Source organism: Oncorhynchus gorbuscha, linkage group LG09 (assembly GCF_021184085.1).
Source record: "Oncorhynchus gorbuscha isolate QuinsamMale2020 ecotype Even-year linkage group LG09, OgorEven_v1.0, whole genome shotgun sequence".
In the NCBI taxonomy this organism is placed as follows: Eukaryota; Metazoa; Chordata; class Actinopteri; order Salmoniformes; family Salmonidae; genus Oncorhynchus; species Oncorhynchus gorbuscha.
The window spans coordinates 46,701,339-46,727,043 of NC_060181.1; the positions used below are offsets into that span (position 1 = coordinate 46,701,339).

At 41.7% G+C, this 25,705-nt stretch overlaps 1 protein-coding gene across 2 annotated transcripts in view; it reads left to right on the forward strand.

Annotated features, from left to right (window-relative positions):
- The first annotated feature begins 12,389 nt into the window (after positions 1-12,389).
- Positions 12,390-25,705, forward strand: part of LOC124043716 (glypican-4-like) — an 86,829-nt gene continuing 73,513 nt past the window's right edge. The window contains exon 1 of one of the 2 annotated variants that reach the window (XM_046362600.1): positions 12,390-13,178. In XM_046362600.1, coding sequence (XP_046218556.1) covers positions 13,022-13,178 — 157 coding nt within the window. In that variant the 5' untranslated portion in view covers positions 12,390-13,021. The remainder of the gene's footprint in view (positions 13,179-25,705) is intronic. The other variant, XM_046362599.1, reaches the window with a different exon arrangement.

Below are 25,705 nucleotides of genomic sequence, written 5' to 3' on the forward strand. Positions count from 1 at the left end.
ACTTGGAGTTACATTGTGTTGTTTAAGTGTTCCCTTTATTTTTTTGAGCAGTGTATTATGGGTTTGCTTGTAATCATTAAAGACTGGGGAGTTTTTCAGAATAAAAACTAAATGGAATGGAGCTAAGCACAGGCAAACTCCTAGAGGAAAACCTGGTTCAGTCTGCTTTCCACCGGACACTGGGGGATGAATTCACCTTTAAGCAGAACAAACACAAGGCCAAATCTACACTGGAGTTGCTTACCAAGAAGATAATGAATGTTTCTCTGTGGGCGAGTTACAGTTTTGATTGAAATCTACTTGAAAATCTATGGCAAGCAGAGACCCACCTGTTTTGAGACCAACAATTTTTGCAAAAAAAATATATACGCAAATTCTAAGTTGACGTAGCAGTCGGACGTGTGTTTTGTCTTGTCCTGTCATGTGTTTATATTGCTTTCTTCGTATATATTTAAATTTCTCACTTTCCATCTACGGACTGAATATACTCACCTGCAACCCGCCTCACCCAATGTGGTACGGATCTGCTATTTTTATACTTTAGAACCGGAACCCCCATCAGAAGCTAGCCAGCTAACTAGTGTTAGGTTCTTATTTTTCAGAATAAATAACTCACAGACACTAGAGAAGCTTGACCAAGTTTAATTCTTCTCAAAGGGTCGACACAGCTGTATTCCGACAAAAACATGTTCTCACCATCACAAGTATATATACCCCACTTTGGACACTCCTACTTCTCTCCAATCCTTACATCTTATGGTTCCACTGGAAGAGAGTAGCAGGATACTAAACCTGTATTACTCCCTTCAGGGGATCTGACCTGACCTCTTGACCTTAACCCCTCCTTCGCCATCCACAGATGTCCATCCGCTCCCCAATAGCAATCCTGTGATCTCCTCCCGTCCACCCAGCACATTCCACAGCCACGCTGTCTTTCTACAGATCTCATTATTTTATATACTATGCATCTGATATATCATGTCTTTTAATATCTCAATGTTCAAAGTTTAGCCCGAATCCAACACTAGCTGCTAGCTAGTAGTCAGTTAGCCACTGCTAGCGGTCTTCACCGTTAACTCGGATACCAAACAGCCTCAGCTCGGTCAATACTTGCCAGTCTGCACAGATATGCTCACAACCCAGGGCGTATCGGACTGCTTTTTCTCTACCACATCTCCGGATTCCTACGGCAAGCTCTGGACCTTTACACCATATCATCACAGCGAGCTAGCTGCAGTCCGAGTGGCTACTCCTGGCTAACGTCTCTGTCCCGAAGCAAGCACCAGTTAGCCTTGAACTAGCCTCGAGGTAGGCCCATTTCCCGGCTAGCTGAAGAGGTCCACCAGCAAATTCTTGGGCTATAATACCTCTTTTGCCAATTGGTCTGGACCTTTACTCCCGACACGGATCCCCGCCGATCCATCACGACTGGTCTGCCCACTTAATCGTCCGAGGTGGTTTCAACAGGCTCTTCCGTTGCAACGTCGCCAAAAGCCCATCTGCTAGACCAGGCCTCTAACTTTCTGAATCTAAGTGTCTCCAGCTCGCCTAGCGTATTAGCGACTACTGAATCGGCTCCCTGACTCACCTATTGCTGCTGATTGGACCCTATTATCACTCGGCTACACATGCCTCTCCCTTGTGTCAATATACCTTGTCTACTACTGTTTTGGTTAGTTATTATTGTCATATTTCACTGTAGAGGCCCCAGCCATGTCAACTATACCTTAGATAGCCTTTTCGTCCCACCCTCACCTGACTTAACTGGTGCCTCGAGAGACAAAACCTTTGTCACTTAATGCCTAGGTTTACCTCCACTGTACTCACATCCTACCATACTCTTGTCGGCACATTATGCCTTAAATCTATTCTTCCATGCCGAGAAATCTGCTCCTTTTACTCTCTGTTCCCGAATGCACTAGACAACCAGTTATTATAGCCTTTAGTCGTACCCTCATCAAACTGTTCCTCTGGTGATGTAGAGGTTAACCCAGGCCCTGTAGCGCCCCAGCACCACCCTTATTCCCCAGGCGCTCTCATTTGTTGACTTATGTAACCGTAAAAGCCTTAGTTTCATGCATGTTAACATCAGAAGCCTCCTCCCTAAATTTGTTTTATTCACTGCTTTAGCACACTCCGCCAATCCTGATGTTCTAGCTGTGTCTGAATCCTGGCTATGGAAGGCTACCAAAAATCCATCCCTAACTACAAGATTTTAGAACTGCCAAAGGGGCCGGAGTTAGCCTGCAGAGTTATGTCATACTATCCAGGTCTGTTCCCAAACAATTCAAGCTTCTACTTCTAAAAATCCACCTTTCCAGAAACAAGTCTCTCACCATTGCCGTTTGTTACAGAACCCCCTCAGCTCCCAGCTGTGCCCTGGACACCATATGTGAATTGATTGCCCCCCATCTATCTTCAGAGTTCGTACTGTTAGGGGACCAAAACTGGGATATGTTTAACATCCCGGCCGTCCTACAATCTAAGCTAGATGCCCTCAATCTCACACAAATTATCAAGGAACCTACCAGGTACAACCCTAAAACCAAAACAATGGGCACCCTCTTCGATATCATCCTGACCAAATTGCCCTCTAAATACACCTCTGCTGTCTTCAACCAGGATCTCAGCGATCACTGCCTCATTGCCTAATGGGTCTGCGGTCCAACGACCATCCCTCATCACTGTCAAACGCTCTCTAAAACATTTCAGCGAGCAGGCCTTTCTAATCGACCTAGCCCGGGTACCCTGGATGGATTGATCTCATCCCATCAGTAGAGGATGCCTGGTTGTTCTTTTAAAAGTAATTTCCTCACCATCTTAAATAAGCATGCCCCATTCAAAAATATAGCCTTGTTTCACCCCAGACTTGACTGCCCTTGACAAGCACAAAAACATCCTGTGGCGTTCTGCATTAGCATCGAATAGCCCCCGCAATATGCAACTTTCAGGGAAGTCGGGAACCAATATACACTGTCAGTTAGGAAAGCTAATGCTAGCTTTTTCAAACAGAAATTTGCATCCTGTAGCACTAATTCCCAAAAGTTTTGGGACACTGTAAAGTCTATGGAGAATAAGAGCACCTCCTCCCAGCTGCCCACTGCACTGAGGCTAGGAAACACTGTCACCACCAATAAATCTATGATAATTGATCATTTTCATAATCATTTTTCTACGGCTGGCTATGCTTTCCACCTGGCCACCCCTACCCCGGCCAACAGCTCTGCACCCCCTGCAGAAACTTTCACAAGCACCCCCCACTTCTCCTTCACCCAAATCCAGATAGCTGATGTTCTGAAAGAGCTGCAAAATCTGGATCCCTACAAATCAGCTGGGCTAGACAATCCGGACCCTGTGTTTCTAAATTTATCTGCCGAAATTGTTGCAACCCCTATTACTAGCCTGTTCTACCTCTCATTCGTATCGTCTGAGATCCCCAAAGCTGCCGCGGTTATCACCCTCTTCAAAGGGGGAGACACTCTAGACCCTAACTGTTATAGACCTGCAACCATCCTGCCCTGCCTTTCTAATATCTTCGAAAGCCAAGATTTAACAAACAGATCACCGACCATTTCGAAACCCACCGTACCTTCTCCACTATGGAATCTGGTTCCAAGCTGGTCAAGGTTGCACCTCAGCATTGCTCAAGGTCCTAAATGATATCAAAACCGTCATCAATAGAAGACGGTACTGTGCAGCCGTCATCGACCTGGCCAAGGCTTTCGACTCTGTCAATCAACACATTGTTATCGGCAGACTCAATCGCCTTGGTTTCTCAAATGACTGCCTCGCCTGGTTCACCAACTACTTCTCAGGCAGAGTTCAGTATGTCAAATCGGAGGGCCTGTTGTCCGGACCACTGGCAGTCTCTATAGGGGTGCCACAGGGTTCAATTCTCACTCCGACTTTTTTCTCTGTATATATCAATGATGTCGCTCTTGCTGCTGGTGATTCTCTGATCCACCTCTACGCAGATGACACCATTCAGTATACATCTTGCCCTTCTTTGGACACTATGTTATCTTCTCTAGGGTAGGGGGAAGCATTTTGAATTTTGGATGAAAAGCATGCCCAAATTAAACTGCCTTCTATTCAGGCCAAGAAGATAGGATAGGCATATAATGAGTATATTTAGATAGAAAACACTCAAAGGTTTCCAAAACTGTTACAATAATGTCTGTGAGTATAACAGAACTGATTTGGCAGGCGAAAACCTGAGAAAAGTCGTTCCCAAAGTTCCAAAAGTTCCAAAGTTCCAAAACTGTAAAGATATTGTCTGTGAGTATAACAGAACTGATATTGCAGGCAAAAGAATGAGAAAAAATCCAATCAGGAACGCAGTGGTTTCTAAATAAGAGTCCCTTCCTATGCTTTATTGAGCAGCGAATGGGATATCAACGAGATTCCTTTTTCTATGGCTTCCTTAATGTGTCTAGTATCATAAGACATCGTTTCAGGCTTTTATTTTGAAAAATGAGCCTGAGCGACAACATTGCGTCAGTGTCCACCTGATGGCTCTTTGTGTATTTCTCGCGCAAAAGACAGAGGTAGCCATTTTTACACCCGGTCTTACTGAAAAAAGCTCTGTCTCGGTTGATATATTATCGAATAGATATTTGAAAAACACCTTGAGGAATGATTATAAACAACGTTTGCCATGTTTCTGTCGATATTATGGAGCTAAATTGTAATATTTTTAGGCGTTGTCAGTGACCGCAATTTCCGGTCGATTTCTCAGCCAAATGTGAAGAACTAACGGAGCTATTTTTGGCTACAAAAACCTGTGAGTGTTGTGAGTGAAAAAATCCGAAGCTCATCAAAGGTAAACAATTTAATTTTATTGCTTTTCTGATTTTCGTGACCAGTTTGCCTGCTGCTAGCTAGGCATAATGCTATGCTAGGCTATCGATAAACTTAAACAAATGCTTGTCTTACTTTGGCTGTAAAGCATATTTTCAAAATCTGAGATGACAAGGTGATTAACAAAAGCCTAAGCTGTGTTTGAATATATTTCTCTTGTGATTTCATGAATATTTTCTAGTAAGATTTTTTGTCCGTTGCGTTATGCTACTTAGTGTCAGTTGATGACAATTCTCCCGGATCCGGAATGGGTAGTTACAAGAGGCTTTAGATAGAGGCGTGTGACCAGAAAGCATGCTACAGTTTGTTTTCTTCCTGTATTGAACACAGATCATCCCGTCTTCAATTTGATCAATTATTTACGTAAAAAAATACCCAAAGTTGTATTACAAAAGTAGTTTGAAATGTTTTGGCAAAGTCTACAGTTAAATTTTGAGATATTTTGTAGTCCTGTTGAATAAGTTGGAACCGGTGTTTTTCTGGATCAAACGCGCCAAATAAATTGACATTTTGGATATCTATGGACGGAATTAATCAAACAAAAGGACCATTTGTGATGTTTATGGGACATATTAGAGTGCCAACAAAATAGCTTGTCAAAGTTAAGGCATGTTTTATGTTTTATTTCTGCGTTTTGTGTAGCGCCTGCAATGTTGAAATATGCTACTCTCTTTGTTTACTGCTGTGCTATCATCAGATAATAGCTTCTTATGCTTTCTCCCGAAAAGCCTTTTAAAAATCTGACATGTTGGCCTGATTCACAAAGAGTGTAGCTTTAATTGAGTATCTTACATGTGTGATTTAATGAAAGTTTGAATTTTACAGTATTTTATTTGAATTTGCCGCGCTGCATTTTCCATGGTTTTTGGCCAAGTGGGACGCAAGCGTCCCCTATTACATAAGTTAAGATATATTTGACAGATTTTTACTCAATTTCTCTGTTATACTAACCGAAAATGAGCCTTTGGCTCTACCAAGGTGGGCCAGCCCGACTTTCTGGCTGGGCTGAGGTCACATTCAAAGTCGAACGCGACATTAGGAAAGAGACCTGCTCCGATCAGTGAGACAGCCAACATGTCACACCCTGACCATAGTTTGCTTTGTATGTTTCTATGTTTTGTTTGGTCAGGGTGTGATCTGAGCGGGCATTCTATGTTGGATGTCTTGTTTGTCTGTTTCTGTGTTTGGGCCTGATATGGTACTCAATCAGAGGCAGGTGTTAGTCATTGTCTCTGATTGGGAACCATATTTACGTAGCCTGTTTTGTGTTGGGTTTTGTGGGTGGTTGTCTCCTGTGTCAGTGTTTGTACCACACGGGACTGTTTCGGGTTTTCACGTTTTGTAGTTTATTCATGTATAGTTTCATTATTAAAGAACCATGAATTATAACCACCCTGCATTTTGGTCCGCCTCTCCTTCCCAGGAAGAATCACGCTACACAACATGATTTAGTCAAACAGTAAAGTGCATTATCCTCTTGTGTCCCCTGCCTCTTTACCTGTGCCCTCGCTGGGGCCTGCTGATGTGATGAGAAAGCCACTCTCCTCTCCCTCAAACATATAAAAACATTTGTCTCCTTGTCCCTGTCAAAGAGAGGAGGGTCTCAGCTTTCTGTAGGTATAATTATTTATTTCTCAACTCTCAATATGCAGCTCAATAACTATTTTACAACCAAAATATTTGATATGGCTTTGAGATATGGTGTGGTGCGTGCACGGAATGGGCGTCAGCCATTATGAGGCCTTGTAGGTCTCATGGGTAGTAGCCTATAAACTCCAATAGTTTTTTAGAACATAACATTTACTGTTGGATAAATGCATGGCTACTAGCAGTGGGTATTAGATTTAGAGTTAGTAATCTAGTAAATGTGTTTTTAGTTTCTACTTCAGGTGTTGAACCCCAAATGAATTAGCTTATGCACATAGTGCACATAATGATGTCTGTATTTCATCTCTATATAAAACAAGGACGTTCTGGAGTCCTATTTTGACCTAATTGTGAGCACAAAATCCATGACAATCACTGGATTATGTTGCACATCAAAATCTTGAATCGTACCATTCCTGCTTGGATGTGTTAGATGAAATAACTTATTTATTGAATACCTCAGCAGTCTATTTATTATACCTCTTAATAAATCAATATTAATTACTTTATTTGATGTTTGCTTGTTATTTGGGTCAGACCAAATCATGGGCTGGTGCCACCAACTGTAAAAGTAAGTGGCACCAGTGACACTAGCAGAAAATAATAGTCTGGAGCCCTGTAATAGAAATGAATATAGTTCATCCCCCTTGGTGTTTTTCCTATTTTGTTGCATTACAACCTGTCATTTAAAAATATTTTTATTTGAATTTCATGTAATGGACATACACAAAATAGTCCAAATTGGTGAAGTGAAATAAAAAGAAAATCAAATAAATAAAAACTGTGAAAAGTGATGTGTGCATATGTATTTACCCCCTTTGCTATGAAGCCCCTAAATAAGATATGGTGCAACCAATTAACTTCAGAAGTCACTTAATTAGTTAAATAAAGTCCACCTGTGTGCAATCTAAGTGGCACATGATCTCAGTATATACAGTGGAGCAAAAACATATTTAGTCAGCCACCAATTGTGCAAGTTCACCCACTTCAAAAAGATGAGAGAGGCCTGTAATTTTCATCATAGGTACACTTCAACTATGACAGACAAAGTGAGAAAAAAAATCCAGAAAATAACATTTTAGGAATTTTAATGAATTTATTTGCAAATTATGGTGGAAAATAAGTATTTGGTCACCTACAAACAAGCAAGATTTCTGGCTCTTACAGAACTGTAACTTCTTCTTTAAGAGTTTTTTCATCGCCAGAGACTGAGAAACTGATCAGAATTGAAGGAATGTTGGACGGAGCTAAATACAGGGAAATTCTTGAGGGAAACCTGTTTGTCTTCCAGAAATTTGAGACTGGGATGGAGGTTCACCTTCCAGCAGGACAATGACCCTAAGCATACTGCTAAAGCAACACTTGAGTGGTTTAAGGGGAAACATTTAAATGTCTTGAAATGGCCTAGTCAAAGCCCAGACCTCAATCCAATTGAGAATATGTAGTATGACATAAAGATTGCTGTACACCAACAGAACCCACCCAACTTGAAGGAGCTGGAGAAGTTTTGCCCTGACGAATGGGCAAAAATCCCAGTGGCTAGATGTGCCAAGCTTATAGAGACATACCAAGAGACTTGCAGCTGTAATTGCTGCAAAAGGTGGCTCTACAAAGTATGGACTTTGGCGGGGTGAATAGTTACGCACACTCAAGTTTTCCATTTCTTGTTTGTTTCACAAAAATATTGTGTATCTTCAAAGTGTCACAAAGCCACACCCCTTCCACTTGTGTTAGAAGTTAAGAACGAGAAAGCGTAGGCTATATAAAAATAATAAAGCTCAAATTGAAAATAATTAAACAAAATAATGATTAACATTTCAAATTCCTGTGTTTGAAATGGGAAACAAGGCTGCATGGGATTTATCTTAATGCGACTCAATGCAGCCAATGGAAATGTCCACTTTAGGTATAATGAGCCGCTTGTGGATTTGACAGCTCTAATGCAGTTCCACCCCCGACACCGCCAAAACAACCACTATGCGGATGCCGGCTAAAGTGGATCTGATTGAATAAGTAGGTAGCTTGGCTTTTATAACGTATAAGATGCAGGCAGGCAGGCAGGCAGGCAGGCAGGCAGGCAGGCAGGCAGGCAGGCAGGCAGGCAGGCAGGCAGGCAGGCAGGCCAAGAAGAAGCACGGAGAGACAGCAGATGCTGAGACAGATAGATAGCACAACAGGGAGGAAAACAAAATGGCTAGAGCAGAGGCAAAGTTATAGTGTTGAGTTGTATCTCCACTGGTGCTTTTACATATAGTATTTGTTTTAAACATGAGCTGTTTAAAAAAAGAGGAGGAGAACCATGTCTCACCAGTCACTAGTACAGAAATGGTTGACAAACACTGTACAGAAAGCCAATGTTAGCACTACTGCCTGTGTCTTACTCAGATTGGAGGTCAAATCCTGGATGCCATTTACCACCAGCTAAAGCTATGACATTGAAATGCCTATTTACTCTGTTCCATTTCACTGCGCAATTCACTGTCTCAACAGGCCTGCTAGGTAATTTATAAACTTGATCTCCAATATAAAAAGCATGTAGACATGATCTCCCATTTCTTTTAGACTAGCACTTGGTTTTTAACAGAAGAGTTTTGTATAATACTTGCTGTCTGTCTCTCTGACATTTGCAACATTGTTTCAATATTGAAATTCAATTTCCAGCTGTCCTATAGTAATGAATGTGTCTGGGGTCGGGATAAGATAGACTGCCAGACAGCTTTCATCAGCCAGTCGAAAATCATGAATAAGCGGGCATAAGTTTTTGGGCTGTATACAAAGAAATGTCAATAGAAAACAGGTCAAACGAAAACTAAATGCAGCAAGTTTGCAGTCTTTCCAGCTTCAGTTGAAGTGATTATGTTAACTGTGTTGTTGCGTAGCTCCTCTGAACAACAGTATCATGACGGGAGAGCACATGTTCTATTCCAGACAAAATCATGCATCATTAGCTCATTGGATATGTATCCAAATAAATGTCACGAGAAAATAGCTTAAACAAATGCAAATGCAGCTCCTTTGCTGTTATTCTGGCTGCATTGTTTGACATGACTGTAAGTTAGCTGTAGTTGGCTAGCTAGCAAGCAAGGGAAAAGCAGGTTGCCAGCCAGGGTGGCAATGGAACATTTAGAACTATACAGAACAAAAATACTTAACGACCGGGTTGCATTTCTGGAAACCAAACTGATACAATGAACAACCAGCCACATTGGGTAGCAATCTTAGATTTGGGTCGGGACTTTATCTCGTGGAAGGATGAAATAGTATGTATAAATACATCAAAAAAGTTTTTTTATGAAAAGATGTTATTATTTATTTGAGAATGATGGTAACCCGTTATATAAAAATGATGATGCCATCAAAGCCGATGATTGGAGGATATATTGGCACAGTTTGAAAGCCCTCGACCTAATCTCTTTTGTCTGTATACATCAATGATGTCGCTCTTGCTGATGGTGATTCTCTGATTGACATCTATGCAGACAACACCATTCTGTATACATATCTAACTAAATGTATGCTCTTCAACCGATCGCTGCCCGAACCCGCCCATCTAGCATCACTACTCTCGACAGTTCTGACTTAGAATATGTGGACAATTACAAATACCTAGTTGTCTGGCTAGACTGTAAACTCTCCTTTCAGACTCACATTAACAGGCCCATGGGCCATGTCACCTTTTTCATTGTTTTACTTGAAAAAACATATTTTTGTGTTTCGACCAGCCCACCCAACAAAAAATGCTCCAGCCCATCTGGCATTTGCCAGATTTATCAGATGGCCAATCCACCCTTGACAAATATATACTGAACAAAAATATAAACGTGATATCTGTGCAGATGATGATGTGCAAGTAGAGATACAGGGGTGCAAATGAGCAAGAAGATAAATAACAACATGGGGATGAGGTAGTTGGGTGTGCTATTTATAGATTGGCTGTGTACAGGTAGAGTGATCGGTAAGCTGCTCTGACAGCTGATGCTTAAAGTTAGAGACAGAGATATAAGTCTCCAGCTTCAGTGAATTTTGCAATTCGTTCCAGTCATTGGCAGCAGTGAACAAGAAGGAAAGGCGACCAAAGTAAGTGTTGGCTTTGGGGATGACCAGTGAAATATACCTGCTGGAGCGCGTGCTACGGGTGGGTGTTGCTATGGTGACCAGTGAACTGAGATAAGGCAGGACTTTCCCTAGCAAAGACTTACAGATGACCTGGAGCCAGTGGGTTTAGTGATGAATTTGTAGCGAGGGCCAGCCAACGAGAGCATACAGGTCGCAGTGGTGGGTAGTATATGGGGCATTGGTAACAAAATGGATAGCACTGTGATAGACTACATCCAGGTGGTGAGTAGAGTGTTGGAGGCTATTTTGTAAATCGCTGAAGTCAAGGATCGGTAAGATAGTCAGTTTTACGAGGGTATTTTTGGCAGCATGAGTGAAGGAGGCTTTATTGCGAAATAGGAAGGCAATTTAATTTGGGATTTGAGATGCTTAATGTGAGTCTGGAAGGAGACTTTACAGTCTAACTATTTGTAGTTGTCCACATATTCTAAGTCAGAACCGTCCAGTGTAGCAACAGGCTAACAATTTTGGCGAATAATTTTTAGAAAGAGAGGGTCCAGATTGTCTAGGCCAGCTGATTTGTTGGGGTCCAGATTAGTAAAGTGTTGGTCCCATGTTTAATAATCTGAAATAAAAGATCCCAGAAATGTTGCATATGCACAAAAAACATATTTCTCTCAAATTTGTTTACATCCTTGTTTTTGAGCATGTATCCTTTGCCAAGATAATCCATCCACCTGACTAGTGTGGCATATCAAGCAGCTGATTAAACAGCATGATCCTTACACAGGTGCACCTTGTGCTGGGGACAATAAAAGGCCACTTTAAAATGTGCAGTTTTGTCACACAATGCATGCCACAGATTTCTCAAGTTTTTAAGGAGCATGCAGTTGGAATGTTGACTGCAGAAATGTCCACCAGAGCTGTTGCCAGTTAAATTTAATGTTATGGTTCCCTACCATAAGCCGTCTCCAACATTGTTTTAGAGAATTTGGCAGTACGCCCAACCGGCCTCACAGACCATGTGTAACCACACCAGCCCAGGACCTCCACATCCGGCTTCTTCACCTGCGGGATTGTCTGAGGAGTATTTCTGTTGGTAATAAAGCCCTTTTTGGGGGGGAAAACCATGTTCTAGCTCCCTCCCAGGCTCACCAATGGCTGTGCCCCTGCCCAGACATGTGAAATCCATAGATTAGGATCTAATGACTCATTTCCATCTATGAACTGCAACTCAGTAAAACATTTGAAATTGTTGCATGTTGCGTTTATATTTTTGTTCAGCAGTTGGAAATTAATGTACTTCTAGTGTACCAAAATGCAACGATGCTGTCTCAATTACACCAACAGCGTATTGCGTTTTAGTACACCAGAAGTACATTTAATTTCCAATGGAACGCTTTGTTTGCCTTGCAGCATTGCGTTGTAGAGGCGCATATGTTGGATTTATCAAATGTATGTATCAAGTTGTATGTGTAAAAGGCTTGAAGGAAATGGTAGCAGAAGGTGGTGACATGCCTTGATCACACCATTAGTGTTTAGCTCAAAATAGTATGCAGCATCATCTGGAAATGGTAGCAATATGCCTTGATCACACCAATATTGAGGAGCAAATATTATGCAGCATCATCTAGATATGTGTGCAAAAAAAGTTAAACATTCACCTTTTGCTACCATTTCTGTCAAGCCGTCTATGCATACAGTTTGACGCATACCTATGCACCAATGCAAAACTCTATCAGTGTGTTCGAAGCGTAGGTCCGGTCCAAGCTCCACCCCGGGCATTTTGTGTTGCCAAGTCTTTGTCCGGAACTCGCAATTCTGGCTATCCACTGGGACTTTGCTATGAGCCTCAGGACTTCAGCACGCCTAGCGTATAATACAGTCTAGTGTCCTGTCTGTAAAGAAACTGTAGCTCGCTGAAGATTGCAAACATTTTCGGTCAACTTTTTTTTATAAAAAACTTTTATTTTATTTTTTATTTTTCCTCCCCATCATTGTCCTTCGTTGGAACCGAAGTCGAGGTGGATGCAACTTTACAGACACATTGTAAAAACAAGTTTGGCTGTTTTCGTTTGGTTGCCTATTTTAGGAAAATTGTAATACGTTTGAAACTAATGTTTTGTTCCCTGTTTTTTGATTCTATGGGAGAGTTTGGAACTCGAAAAACATTTTGAAGACTAAACGCTACTTTTTTTTTTACAACATTGCCTTCATGTTTCCCATGTATGTATAGTTTTAAGGTGGCACAAGCACGTTTGTGAATTAAGAATCCGGTGAGCTAGTCAACCAAACTTTTAGAGCTTTAGCTAGTAGCCAGTGAAGTGTAAGGAAATCTGGGTCTCCATGAAGAAATCCCAACGTGTGAGTTGAAACTGTCCTAGTAACCTAATACAGCTGAACGCTTTTCTCGTGTTTTTTTGTGCCCATAACATTTTTATTTTATTTAACCGACTCAATGAACACGATGTTAGTGTTCTCTACGGTTTACACATTGGCCCTGCTTTTTGTTTCGACGAAGGCTGAGCCCAATTCGAAAAGCTGCATTGAAGTTAGGGCTGCATACAGTTCCAAAGGCTTCAACATCAATGACGTTCCCAACAAAGGGGTACACGGTAAGTTTGCCTTAAATCTGGTTCATTACTAATTTCAACGTTTTCTATTTCATTTCGGCCAGAACCATATAATGCTACTGTTAAGTGTGTTTGTTCATTCATTTAGGTGTGATTGTCTGTGTTACGTCTTTCCATGAAGATCATTTATGTGCGAAATGTGACATTTTAAAGCTAAAATGCTACAATCAAGTTCACTTGTAACGTTATTATGTAACAATGTAACGTTTGAGGTATAAAGTAACACCCATCTGAAAATAATTTGATAGGCTTAGGCTATGTTAAACTACCTATCGTTCTACAATCTTATACCGAAGTTGGGTGATTTGAAATTAACAAAAAGTGGTCCTAGTAATTCATATGACAATCATTAATGAATAGCCTAATTGGCTTAAATAACTAAACTCACAACCCCCCTGAAACTCCTTTAATTATAAAATCGGTGGTTTGAGTAAACCTGTATTACGGGCACGACTGGACAGTTTCTTGATATTCACCGAAATAAGAACTAGACTGAATACGGTCTGCGGAGCAAATGAGTTTGACACCCCTGGGCTAAACTTGCATGGCTGTTGTTGCCTTAAGCTGCATTTAGACGAGGAAAGCAAAAACCACAAACACTGACTGCAAACGCAAGACGGTATGCGTTGCTATGGTGATTTTAGTAAATAAACCGTACAGAAAAACATCCGTTAGAAAACAACGCTATTGCAGAAGTTACAATGTGTGTCCCGTGGCGGCTGACAAAATTCACCGCCAGCCTCAATGGCATTTACCTTATTTCTCGAATTGACAACGATAACATCTGGTTTACCGCTACATCATACCATCTAAACGTAGCATTACTTTTGTGTTCACTATATTCCACAGCAAAAATAAGCAGCAAATACTTGCCTCCTTCATTTATGATTTTTCTAATTCTGATTTACAACTACAGGAACTAAAACAATACACAAACTGTGCAGTCCACTATTGTATACCCTGTCTTCCGAAGTGGTGTCTTTGCGGCCCTTATTACCTGCGGTGGTGTGGAGGAAAACGTGGATATGTATTTGACATAAGTCAATTTAGAGCATGCCACACAGTCTCTATCGGGGTAATAGTCTGTTAGATGTTTTTATTTGATTGTAAGACAGACAGGTACTTTTAAGACAAGATTTTTTGGGAAACAAAAAACATACATCTTTTTAAATAGTATAACATCTTATTTATGCAACTTTCTCAAAGAAATCATAAGATAAAGAACATAATATATGCTACATTTTGAGTTAAAAAAGCTTAACTTTCCAGTTGCAAGTAATTTACTGCTCAAAATCCCAGGTAAAAAGCCAGTTTGGGGAACATGTCCCATGTGTTAATTGATTTCCCTCAGTCTTTTTCTGGTCGGAAAATGATTGGTCCCACGTGCGCACAGACCCCAGCCAAAGTTAACCCTCAATAGGCTGCACATTTAGTAAATAATGTATAGTTTCACTTCCGGTTCCGGTTGGAGCGAGTGGTCGCATCTGCACTTCGCTCCCGCGGGTAGTATAACTTTTTCATTATATTTCATTATAGCACAACGGTTTGATTTGTCTAATCTTAGCAATTTCTTCTCAGCTAGCTACATAGCCGTCTTTGTATCAAAGATAATTGCGTAATTATCGTATTTCGCCGTCCTAACGTAGTCTTCACTAGCCAGCTAGCTAACGTCCACTGATTAGCTGCACTGGAGAAACTATTACACTCAACTGAACGACTTGATTAGTGTAGTGTTAGCTAGCTACATAGCTGTCTTTGCTGTCTTCGTATCATCGTATCCAAGATAATTGTGTTGTTTAGGTTTAGAGTGTGTAGTCTTAGAGTGATTATCTTAATTTACCGAGGTTAGCTAGCCAGCTATTTGTCGTCCTTAACGTAGGTGACTCTGCTAGCTAGCCAACAGCTAGCCAACGTCTTCTGTATAGAACTCAACAACCCGGTCGCATTCACAGGTAGTATCACATTCTCACTTCATTTCATTACAGTACAACGGTTTGATTTGTTTGATCGTAGCTAGCTACATAGCTAGCTACATAGCCGTCTTTGTATCAAAGATAATTGTGTAGTCTAGAGCGATTTTCTAGGTTCGCTAGCCAGCTATTGTCGTTCTTTTAACGCAACGTAACGTAAACAACACTGCTAGCTAGCCAGCTAGCCCCGAATAGCAACACTGCAGAAACTATTACACTCAACGGAACGACTTGATTAGTGTAGTGTCAACAACGCACCCACTGCCAGCTGGCCTACTTCAGCAGTACTGTATCATTTTAATCATTTTAGTCAATAAGATTCTTGCTACGTAGCTTAACTTTCTGAACATTCGAGACGTGTAGTCCACTTGTCATTCCAATCTCCTTTGCATTAGCGTAGCCTCTTCTGTAGCCTGTCAACTATGTGTCTGTTTATCCCTGTTCTCTCCTCTCTGCACAGACCATACAAACGCTCCACACCGCGTGGCCGCGGCCACCCTACTCTGGTGGTCCCAGCGCACGACCCACGTGGAGTTCCAGGTCTCCGGTAGCCTCTGGAACTGCCAATCTGCGGTCAACAAGGCAGAGTTCATCTCAGCCTATGCCTCCCTCCAGTCCCTCGACTTCTTGGCACTGACGGAAACATGGATCACCACAGACAACACTGCTACTCCTACTGCTCTCTCTTCGTCCGCCCACGTGTTCTCGCACACCCCGAGAGCGTCTGGTCAGCGGGGTGGTGGCACCGGGATCCTCATCTCTCCCAAGTGGTCATTCTCTCTCTCTCCCCTTACCCATCTGTCTATCGCCTCCTTTGAATTCCATGCTGTCACAGTTACTAGCCCTTTCAAGCTTAACATCCTTATCATTTATCGCCCTCCAGGTTCCTCGGAGAGTTCATCAATGAGCTTGATGCCTTGATAAGCTCCTTTCCTGAGGACGGCTCACCTCTCACAGTTCTGGGCGACTTTAACCTCCCCACGTCTACCTTGACTCTTTCCTCTCTGCCTCCTTCTTTCCACTCCTCTCCTCTTTTGACCTCACCCTCTCACCTTCCCCCCTACTCACAAGGCAGGCAATACGCTCGACCTCATCTTTACTAGATGCTGTTCTTCCACTAACCTCATTGCAACTCCCCTCCAAGTCTCCGACCACTACCTTGTATCCTTTTCCCTCTCGCTCTCATCCAACACCTCCCACACTGCCCCTACTCGGATGGTATCGCGCCGTCCCAACCTTCGCTCTCTCTCCCCGCTACTCTCTCCTCTTCCATTCTATCATCTCTTCCCTCCGCTCAAACCTTCTCCCACCTATCTCCTGATTCTGCCTCCTCAACCCTCCTCTCCTCCCTCTCTGCATCCCTTGACTCTCTATGTCCCCTATCCTCCAGGCCGGCTCGGTCCTCCCCTCCCGCTCCGTGGCTCGATGACTCATTGCGAGCTCACAGAACAGGGCTCCGGGCAGCCGAGCGGAAATGGAGGAAAACTCGCCTCCCTGCGGACCTGGCATCCTTTCACTCCCTCCTCTCTACATTTTCCTCCTCTGTCTCTGCTGCTAAAGCCACTTTCTACCACGCTAAATTCCAAGCATCTGCCTCTAACCCTAGGAAGCTCTTTGCCACCTTCTCCTCCCTCCTGAATCCTCCCCCCCCTCCTCATATTAATAATATATTATTAATAATAATATTAATATTAATAATAATAATAATAATAATAATAATAATAATAATATTATTAATATTATTATTATTATTATTAATTATATTATTATTATTAATATTATTATTATTATTATTATATTATTATTATTATATTATTATTAATTTAATAATATTAATATTATTATTATTATTATTATTATTATTATTATTATTATTATTATTATTATTATTATTATTATTATTATTATTATTATTATTATTATTATTATTATTATTATTATTATTATTATTATTATTATTAATATATATTATTATTATTATTATTATTATTATTAATATTATTAATTATTATTATTATATAATATTATTATTATTATTATTATTATTATTATTATTATTATTATTATTATTATTATTATTATTATTATTATTATTATTATTATTATTATTATTATTTATTATTATTATTATTATTAATATATATTATATTATTACCTCTCATATATTCTCTCTGCAGATGACTTCGTCAACCATTTTGAAAAGAAGGTCGACGACATCCGATCCTCGTTTGCTAAGTCAAACGACACCGCTGGTTCTGCTCACACTGCCCTACCCTGTGCTCTGACCTCTTTCTCCCCTCTCTCTCCAGATGAAATCTCGCGTCTTGTGACGGCCGGCCGCCCAACAACCTGCCTGCTTGACCCTATCCCCTCCTCTCTTCTCCAGACCATTTCCGGAGACCTTCTCCCTTACCTCACCTCGCTCATCAACTCATCCCTGACCGCTGGCTACGTCCCTTCCGTCTTCAAGAGAGCGAGAGTTGCACCCCTTCTGAAAAAACCTACACTCGATCCCTCCGATGTCAACAATTACAGACCAGTATCCCTTCTTTCTTTTCTCTCCAAAACTCTTGAACGTGCCGTCCTTGGCCAGCTCTCCCGCTATCTCTCTCTGAATCACCTTCTTGATCCAAATCAGTCAGGTTTCAAGACCAGTCATTCAACTGAGACTGCTCTCCTCTGTATCACGGAGGCGCTCCGCACTGCTAAAGCTAACTCTCTCTCCTCTGCTCTCATCCTTCTAGATCTATCGGCTGCCTTCGATACTGTGAACCATCAGATCCTCCTCTCCACCCTCTCCAAGTTGGGCATCTCCGGCGCGGCCCACGCTTGGATTGTGTCCTACCTGACAGGTCGCTCCTACCAGGTGGCGTGGCGAGAATCTGTCTCCTCACCACGCGCTCTCACCACTGGTGTCCCCCAGGGCTCTGTTCTTGGCCCTCTCCTATTCTCGCTATACACCAAGTCACTTGGCTCTGTCATAACCTCACATGGTCTCTCTTATCATTGCTATGCAGACGACACACAATTAATCTTCTCCTTTCCCCCTTCTGATGACCAGGTGGCGAATCGCATCTCTGCATGTCTGGCAGACATATCAGTGTGGATGACGGATCACCACCTCAAGCTGAACCTCGGCAAGACGGAGCTGCTCTTCCTCCCGGGGAAGGACTGCCCGTTCCATGATCTCGCCATCACGGTTGACAACTCCATTGTGTCCTCCTCCCAGAGCGCTAAGAACCTTGGCGTGATCCTGGACAACACCCTGTCGTTCTCAACCAACATCAAGGCGGTGGCCCGTTCCTGTAGGTTCATGCTCTACAACATCCGCAGAGTACGACCCTGCCTCACACAGGAAGCGGCGCAGGTCCTAATCCAGGCACTTGTCATCTCCCGTCTGGATTACTGCAACTCGCTGTTGGCTGGGCTCCCTGCCTGTGCCATTAAACCCCTTCAACTCATCCAGAACGCCGCAGCCCGTCTGGTGTTCAACCTTCCCAAGTTCTCTCACGTCACCCCGCTCCTCCGTTCTCTCCACTGGCTTCCAGTTGAAGCTCGCATCCGCTACAAGACCATGGTGCTTGCCTACGGAGCTGTGAGGGGAACGGCACCTCAGTACCTCCAGGCTCTGATCAGGCCCTACACCCAAACAAGGGCACTGCGTTCATCCACCTCTGGCCTGCTCGCCTCCCTACCACTGAGGAAGTACAGCTCCCGCTCAGCCCAGTCAAAACTGTTCGCTGCCCTGGCCCCCAATGGTGGAACAAACTCCCTCACGACGCCAGGACAGCGGAGTCAATCACCACCTTCCGGAGACACCTGAAACCCCACCTCTTTAAGGAATACCTAGGATAGGATAAGTAATCCCTCTCACCCCCCCTAAGTTTTAGATGCACTATTGTAAAGTGACTGTTCCACTGGATGTCATAAGGTGAATGCACCAATTTGTACGTCGCTCTGAATAAGAGCGTCTGCTAAATGACTTAAATGTAATGTAAATGTAATGCACATTTTGGGGGAGATTCTAAATGGCTGTACAGGGGAGCCGAGAGTGGTGGTGGGGGGCTGGCTAAGAAATTCTTCCCTGAGCCCCACATACTTTAAATCCCAACCTCCTCTCATCCTTCCCCATTTCAGTTTTTGGTTTATGTCAAGTTTTGCCAACATGTTGGAACTTTCAGGCCATATTAGATTTAGTGCAGCATGGATAATATGTTGAATGTGGTTCTGGTCTCCTTTTCTATAAGTCATGATATCCATATCTTCACTTTTAACAAACATGGTCATCAGCATGTTGGTTCTTTGCATCACCTATTAGTAGGATTCTCTCTTCCAGCCACTGTGGCAGATAGATTTCTTAAATCTATCAGATTTTTTTACCAGCCAAATCATTTTGACGCTAAAATTACTCCAACAAAACACAAAAAAACGGATGAGCGTGCCTTGGGATTTTTATAAAACAATAAATGTATTGCTAGTAAGAAGTAATGTGGTATATCGTTTAATTTCATACATTCTTTGTGACCTGTTTTTTTTAACCAAAATATCACAGAGAAACATTTATCTGCCCTTTTAATGTTTACATTTTTTATTTAGCCAGGTAGGCTAGTTGAGAACAAGTTCTCATTTATAACTGCGACCTGGCCAAGATAAAGCAAAACAGTGCGACAAAAACAACACAGTTACACATGGAATAAACAAACATACAGTCAATAACAATAGAGAAAAAAGTATATATACAGTGTGTGCAAATGAGGTAAGATAAGGGAGGTAAGGCAATAAATAGGCCATAGTGGCAAAATAATTACAATTTAGCAATTAAACACTGGAGTGATAGATGTGCAGAAGATGAATGTGCAAGTAGAGATACTGGGGTGCAATGGAGCAAAAAAATAATTAACAGTATGGGGATGAGGTAGTTGGATGGGCTATTTACAGATTGGCTGTGTCCAGTGATCTGTGAGCTGCTCTGACAGCTGGTGCTTAAAGTTAGTGAGGGAGATATGGGTCTGTACTGTTCTGTACTCTGAAAATTAATCCACAAATAAAAGGAGAAACCTAGTTAGTTTCTAGTCATCTCTCCTCCAGTCTTCTGTGAACCAACTTTAAGGTGCATTACTACCACCAATTAGAATGTGGACCTTAGTCCATCTTTCAATCACCCATGTGGGTATATGCTCCTAAAAACAAAAGAGATAGAGGTGGGACTTGTAGCACGTCATGCATCAACAATGAAACCAAGATCGAATTTAGTGCCTGGCTACGCAGATGCTCGCGAGCAGTTTGGATGTAATGTTGGAATAGTATGTATGTGTCAATTTATTTAGCAATGCTTGCACACCCAATGGTGTGGTCAGCATGTTAGTCTGACTAGTAGCAGTGTTATCTACTCTTCCCTAGCAGAAAATAACCTAGCTTGTGAACAAAACAATGTAAATAGCCAAGGAACACAAGGACAAAGTCTTATTTCAGTAGACTTTTGTTTCATGTAAATTACACCAAATGAAATCAAATTGGTCACATGCATGTGTTTATCAGATGTAATTGCGGGTGTAGCGAAATGCTTGTGCTTTTAGTTCCGACAGTTATTAGTTATTGCTGCACTAAGTGTCTAACAAGTCATCTAACAACTTCACAACAAATACCTAATACACACAAATCTAAGTAAAGTAAAGGGATGGAATTAAGAATATATAAATATATGGATGAGCAATGTCAGAGCAGCATAGACTAAAATACAGTAGATATGTATTCAATACTATGAGATGAGTAGTGCAAGATATGTAAACATTATTGAAGTGACTTTTTTTTAACCTTTTATTTAACTAGGCAAGTCGGTTAAGAACAAATTCTTATTTTCAATGACAGCCTAGGAACAGAGGGTTAACTGCCTTGTTCAGGGGCAGAACAACATTTTTACCTTGACAGCTCTGGGATTCAATCTTGCAACCTTTCGGTTACAAGTCCAATGCCCCATTGTTCCCTTTATTAAAGTGGCCAATAATTTCAAGTCTGTATATAGGCAGCAGCATCTCTGTGCTAGTGATCGCTATTTAACAGTCTGATGGCTTTGAGATAGAAGCTATTTTTCAGTCATTTTGTCACAGCTTTTATGTACCTGTACGGACATCGCTTTCTGGATGGTAGCGGGGTGAACAGGCAGTGGTTCGGGTGGTTGTTGTCCTTGAGTATCTTTTGGCCGCCTTGTGACATTGGGTGCTGTAGGTGCCCTGGAGGGCAGGTAGTTTGCCCCCGGTGATGCGTTGTGCAGACCGCACCACCCTCTGGAGAGCCCTGCGACTGTGGGTGGTGCAGTTGCAGTACCAGGCAGTGATACAGCCCGACAGGATGCTCTCAATTGTGCATCTGTAAAAGTTTGAGGGTTTTAGATGACAAGCCAAATTTCATTCTCCTAAGGTTCAAGAGGCGCTGTTGCGCCTTCTTCACCACACTGTCTGTGTGGGTAGACTATTTCAGTTTGTCAGTGATATAGTTCAGAGTTCAGTGTTTCAAATCGGAGGGCATGTTGCCCGGTCCTCTGGAGGTCTCTATGGGGGTGCCACAGGGTTCAATTCTCGGGCCGATTATTTTCTCTGTTATATATCAATGATGTTGCTCTCGCTGCGGGCGATTCCCTGATCCACCTCTACGCAGACAACACCATTCTGTATACTTCTAGCCCTTCTTTGGACACTGCTATCTAACCTCTAAACGAGCTTCAATGCCATACAACACCTTCAGTGGCCTCCAACTTCTCTAAAACGCTAGTAAAACCAAATGCATGCTTTTCAACCGTTCGCTGCCCGCACCCGCACGCCCGACTAGCATCACCAGCCTGGATGGTTCCGACCTAGAATATGTGGACATCTATAAGTACCTAGGTGTCTGGCTAGACTGTAAACTCTCCTTCCAGACTCATATCAAACATCTCCAATCCAAAATCAAATCTAGAATCGGCTTTCTATTTCGCAACTAAGCCTCCTTCACGCACGCCGCCAAACTTTCCTGAAGTCCACGATCATCTTTGTTTTGTTGACGTTGAGTGAGAGGTTATTTTCCTGACACCACACTCCCAGAGCCCTCACCTCCCTGTAGTCAATGAACAGCATTCTTACATAGGTATTCCTCTTGTCCAGATGGGATTGTGCAGTGTGATGGTGATTGCATCATCTGTGGACCTATGGGGTGTTAAGCAAATTGAAGTGGGTCTAGGGTATCGGGTAAGGTAGAGGTAATAGGATCCTTGACTAGTCTCTAGGCGATATAAATGACTATCAGTTGCCTTTTGCATTCTTGGGTACAGGAACAATGGTGGCCATCTTGAAGCATGTGGGGACAGCAGACTGGGATAGGGATAGGGAGAGATTGAATATGTCTGTAAATACACCAGACAGCTGGTCAGCGCATGCTCTGACGACGCGGTTTGGGATGCCGTCTGGGCCGGCAGTCTTGCAAGGGTTAACATGTTTAACTTTTTATGGCTGCAGGGGCAGTATTGAGTAGCTTGGATGAAAGGTGCTCATATCAAACGGCCTGCTCCTCAGTCAAAATTTCTAATATTTGCATATTTTTATTAGTATTGGATAGAAAACACAAGTTTTCTAAAACTGTTTGAATTATGTATGTGAGTATAACAGAACTCGTATAGCAGGCTAAAACCTGTGAAATTCCACTTCCTGTTTTTTTTCTGGAGGTGGCAGATTTTCAACCAAGGTCTCATTGAAGGTACAGCGATATGGATGGGTTTTCACTTCCTACTCCTTCCACTAGATGTCAGCAGTCAATAGAACTTTGTCTGATGACTAATGTGAAGGGGGGTCGATTGACACAGGAAATAGTCACCACAGCCATGAGTGGACCATGCTTTCACCAGGTGCGTTGACAGGGGAAGGACTTGCGTTCCATCGCTCATCTGAAGTAATTCTAATTTTCCGGTTGGAACGTTTTTCAAGATGTATGTAAACAAAATTCTAAAGATTGATTCAGTACATCGTTTGACATGTTTCTACTGACTGTTACGGAACTTTTGGACATTTCGTCACGTTATACCGAAGTAGCGCGTTTGGACATAAATAACAGACAAATCAAGCATTTATTGTGGACCTGGGATTTCTAGGACTGCATTCTGATGAAGTTCATCAAAGGTAAGGAAACATTTATCATGTATTTTCTGGTTTCTGTTGACTCTAACATGGAGACTAATTTGGCTACTGTTCTGAGTGCTGTCTCAGATTATTGCATGGGTTGCTTTTTCCGTAAACCTTTTTTGAAATCTGACACAGCGGTTGCATTAAGGAGAGGTATATCTATAATTCCATGTGTATAACTTGTATTATCATCTACATTTATGATTTCGGTTGAAACGATGTGGCTATGCAAAATCACTTGATGTTTTTGGAACTAGTGAATCTAAATAGCCAATGTAAACTCAGATTTTTTATAGAAATATTAACTTTATCAAAGAAACCATGCATGTATTGTGTAACATGAAGTCCTATGCGTGTCATCTGATGAAGATAATCCAAGGTTAGTTATTAATTTTATCTTTATTTCTGGTTTTTGTGAATGCTATATTTTGCTGGAAAATTGCTGTGCTTATTGTGGTTTGGTGGAGACCTAACAATCGTTTGTAGTGCTTTCGCTGAAAAGCCTATTTGAAATCGGACACGTTGGTGGGATTAACAACGGGAATAGCTTTAAAATGATATGAAACACATGTATGTTTTAGGAATTGTAAATATGAGATTTCTGTGGTTTGAATTTGGCGCCCTCTATTTCCTCTGGTAGTTGTCATATCAATCCCGGTATCGGGATTGCAGCCATAACAGGTTAAATGTCTTGCTCATTTTGGCCACAGAGAAGGAGAGCCCACAGTTCCTTGGTAGCGGGCTGCATCGATTGGAACGTGTTATCCTCAAAGTGAGCAAATAACGTGTTTTGCTTGTCTAGAAGCAAGAAGTCGATGTCTGCGACGTGGCTGGTTTTCCTTTTCTACTCCGTAATCGTCTGTAGACCCTGACACATACGTCTTGTGTCTGAGCCGTTGAATTGCAACTCCACTTTGTCTACTGATGTTTTGCTTGTTTGATTGCCTTGCGGAGGGAATGACTACTCCGTGTTCTGCCATATTTCCAGTGAACTTGCTATAGTTAAATGCGGTGGTTCACACTTTCAGTTTTGCTTGAATGCTGCCATCTAACCACGGTTTCTGGTTAGGCTTGGTTTTAACTTCTTCGTGACAGGGGGCAGTATTTTCACGTCCGGATGAAATGCATGCCCAAATTCAAATGCATCCCCAGAAGATAAGATAAGCATATTATTAGTAGATGTGGATAGAAAACACTCTGAAGTTTCTAAAACTGTTTGAATCATGTATAACAAAACCTATTTAGCAGGCGAAACCCCAAGGACAAACCATTCTGTTTTTTGAGGTCACTCTTTTCAATGGGGTTTCATTGGGAATCCAGATTTCTAAGGGACCTTCTTGCAGTCCCTATTGCTTCCACTGGATGTCAACAGTCTTTAGAAATTGGTTGAGGTTTTTACTTTGTAATGAAGAAGTATGGCCATCTTAATCGAGGGTCACTTGAAGTGTACTGTTAGAGGCACGTGACCAGAAAGCTAGCTACAGTTTGTTTTCCTCCTGTATTGAACACAGATCATCCCGTCTTTTTATCGATTATTTACGTTAAAAAATACCTAAAGTTGTATTACAAAAGTAGTTTGAAATGTTTTGTCAAAGATTACAGGTAACTTTTGAGATATTTTGTAGTGACATTGAGCAAGTTGGAACCGGTGTTTTTCTGGATCAAACGATGTCTTGCTCCCAGACAAATTAACTTCTTGACTCTCCCCATCCTGTTAACAGGATAATTTTCATCAACAACCGCTGAATTGCAAAGCGCCACATTCATATAATATTATTACAAATATTAATATTCATGAAATCACAAGTGCAATATAGCAAAACACAGCTTAGCTTTTTGTTAATCCACCTGTTGTGTCAGATTTTGAAAATATGCTTTACAGCGAAAGCAATCCAAGCGTTTGTAAGTTTAGCGATCACTAGACAAAACATTATGAACACCTAGCATCAACGTAGTTTGGTCATGAAAATCAGAAAAGCAATCAAATTAATCACTTACCTTTTGATGATCTTCGGATGTTTTCACTCATGAGACTCCGTTCCAGAATAAATGTTCCTTTTGTTCCATAAAGATTATTTTTATATCCAAAATACCTCTGTTTGTTTGGGCGTTATGCTCAGAAATCCACAGGCTCGAGCAGTCATGACAACACAGATACAAATTCCAAATAGTATCCGTAATGTCCACAGAAACATCTCAAACGTTTTTATAATCCATCCTCAGGTTGTTTGTAAAATATATAATCGATAATATATCAACGCGACTGTCTTTTTCAGTGGGAGAGACAATGGCTGCCCAAGCTGTGTTGCGCAAGCAAAACTCATGTGAACACCCAGCTATCCACTAGGCGATGTTATCTTTCTAGCTAATTTTTCTAAATAAAAGCCTGAAA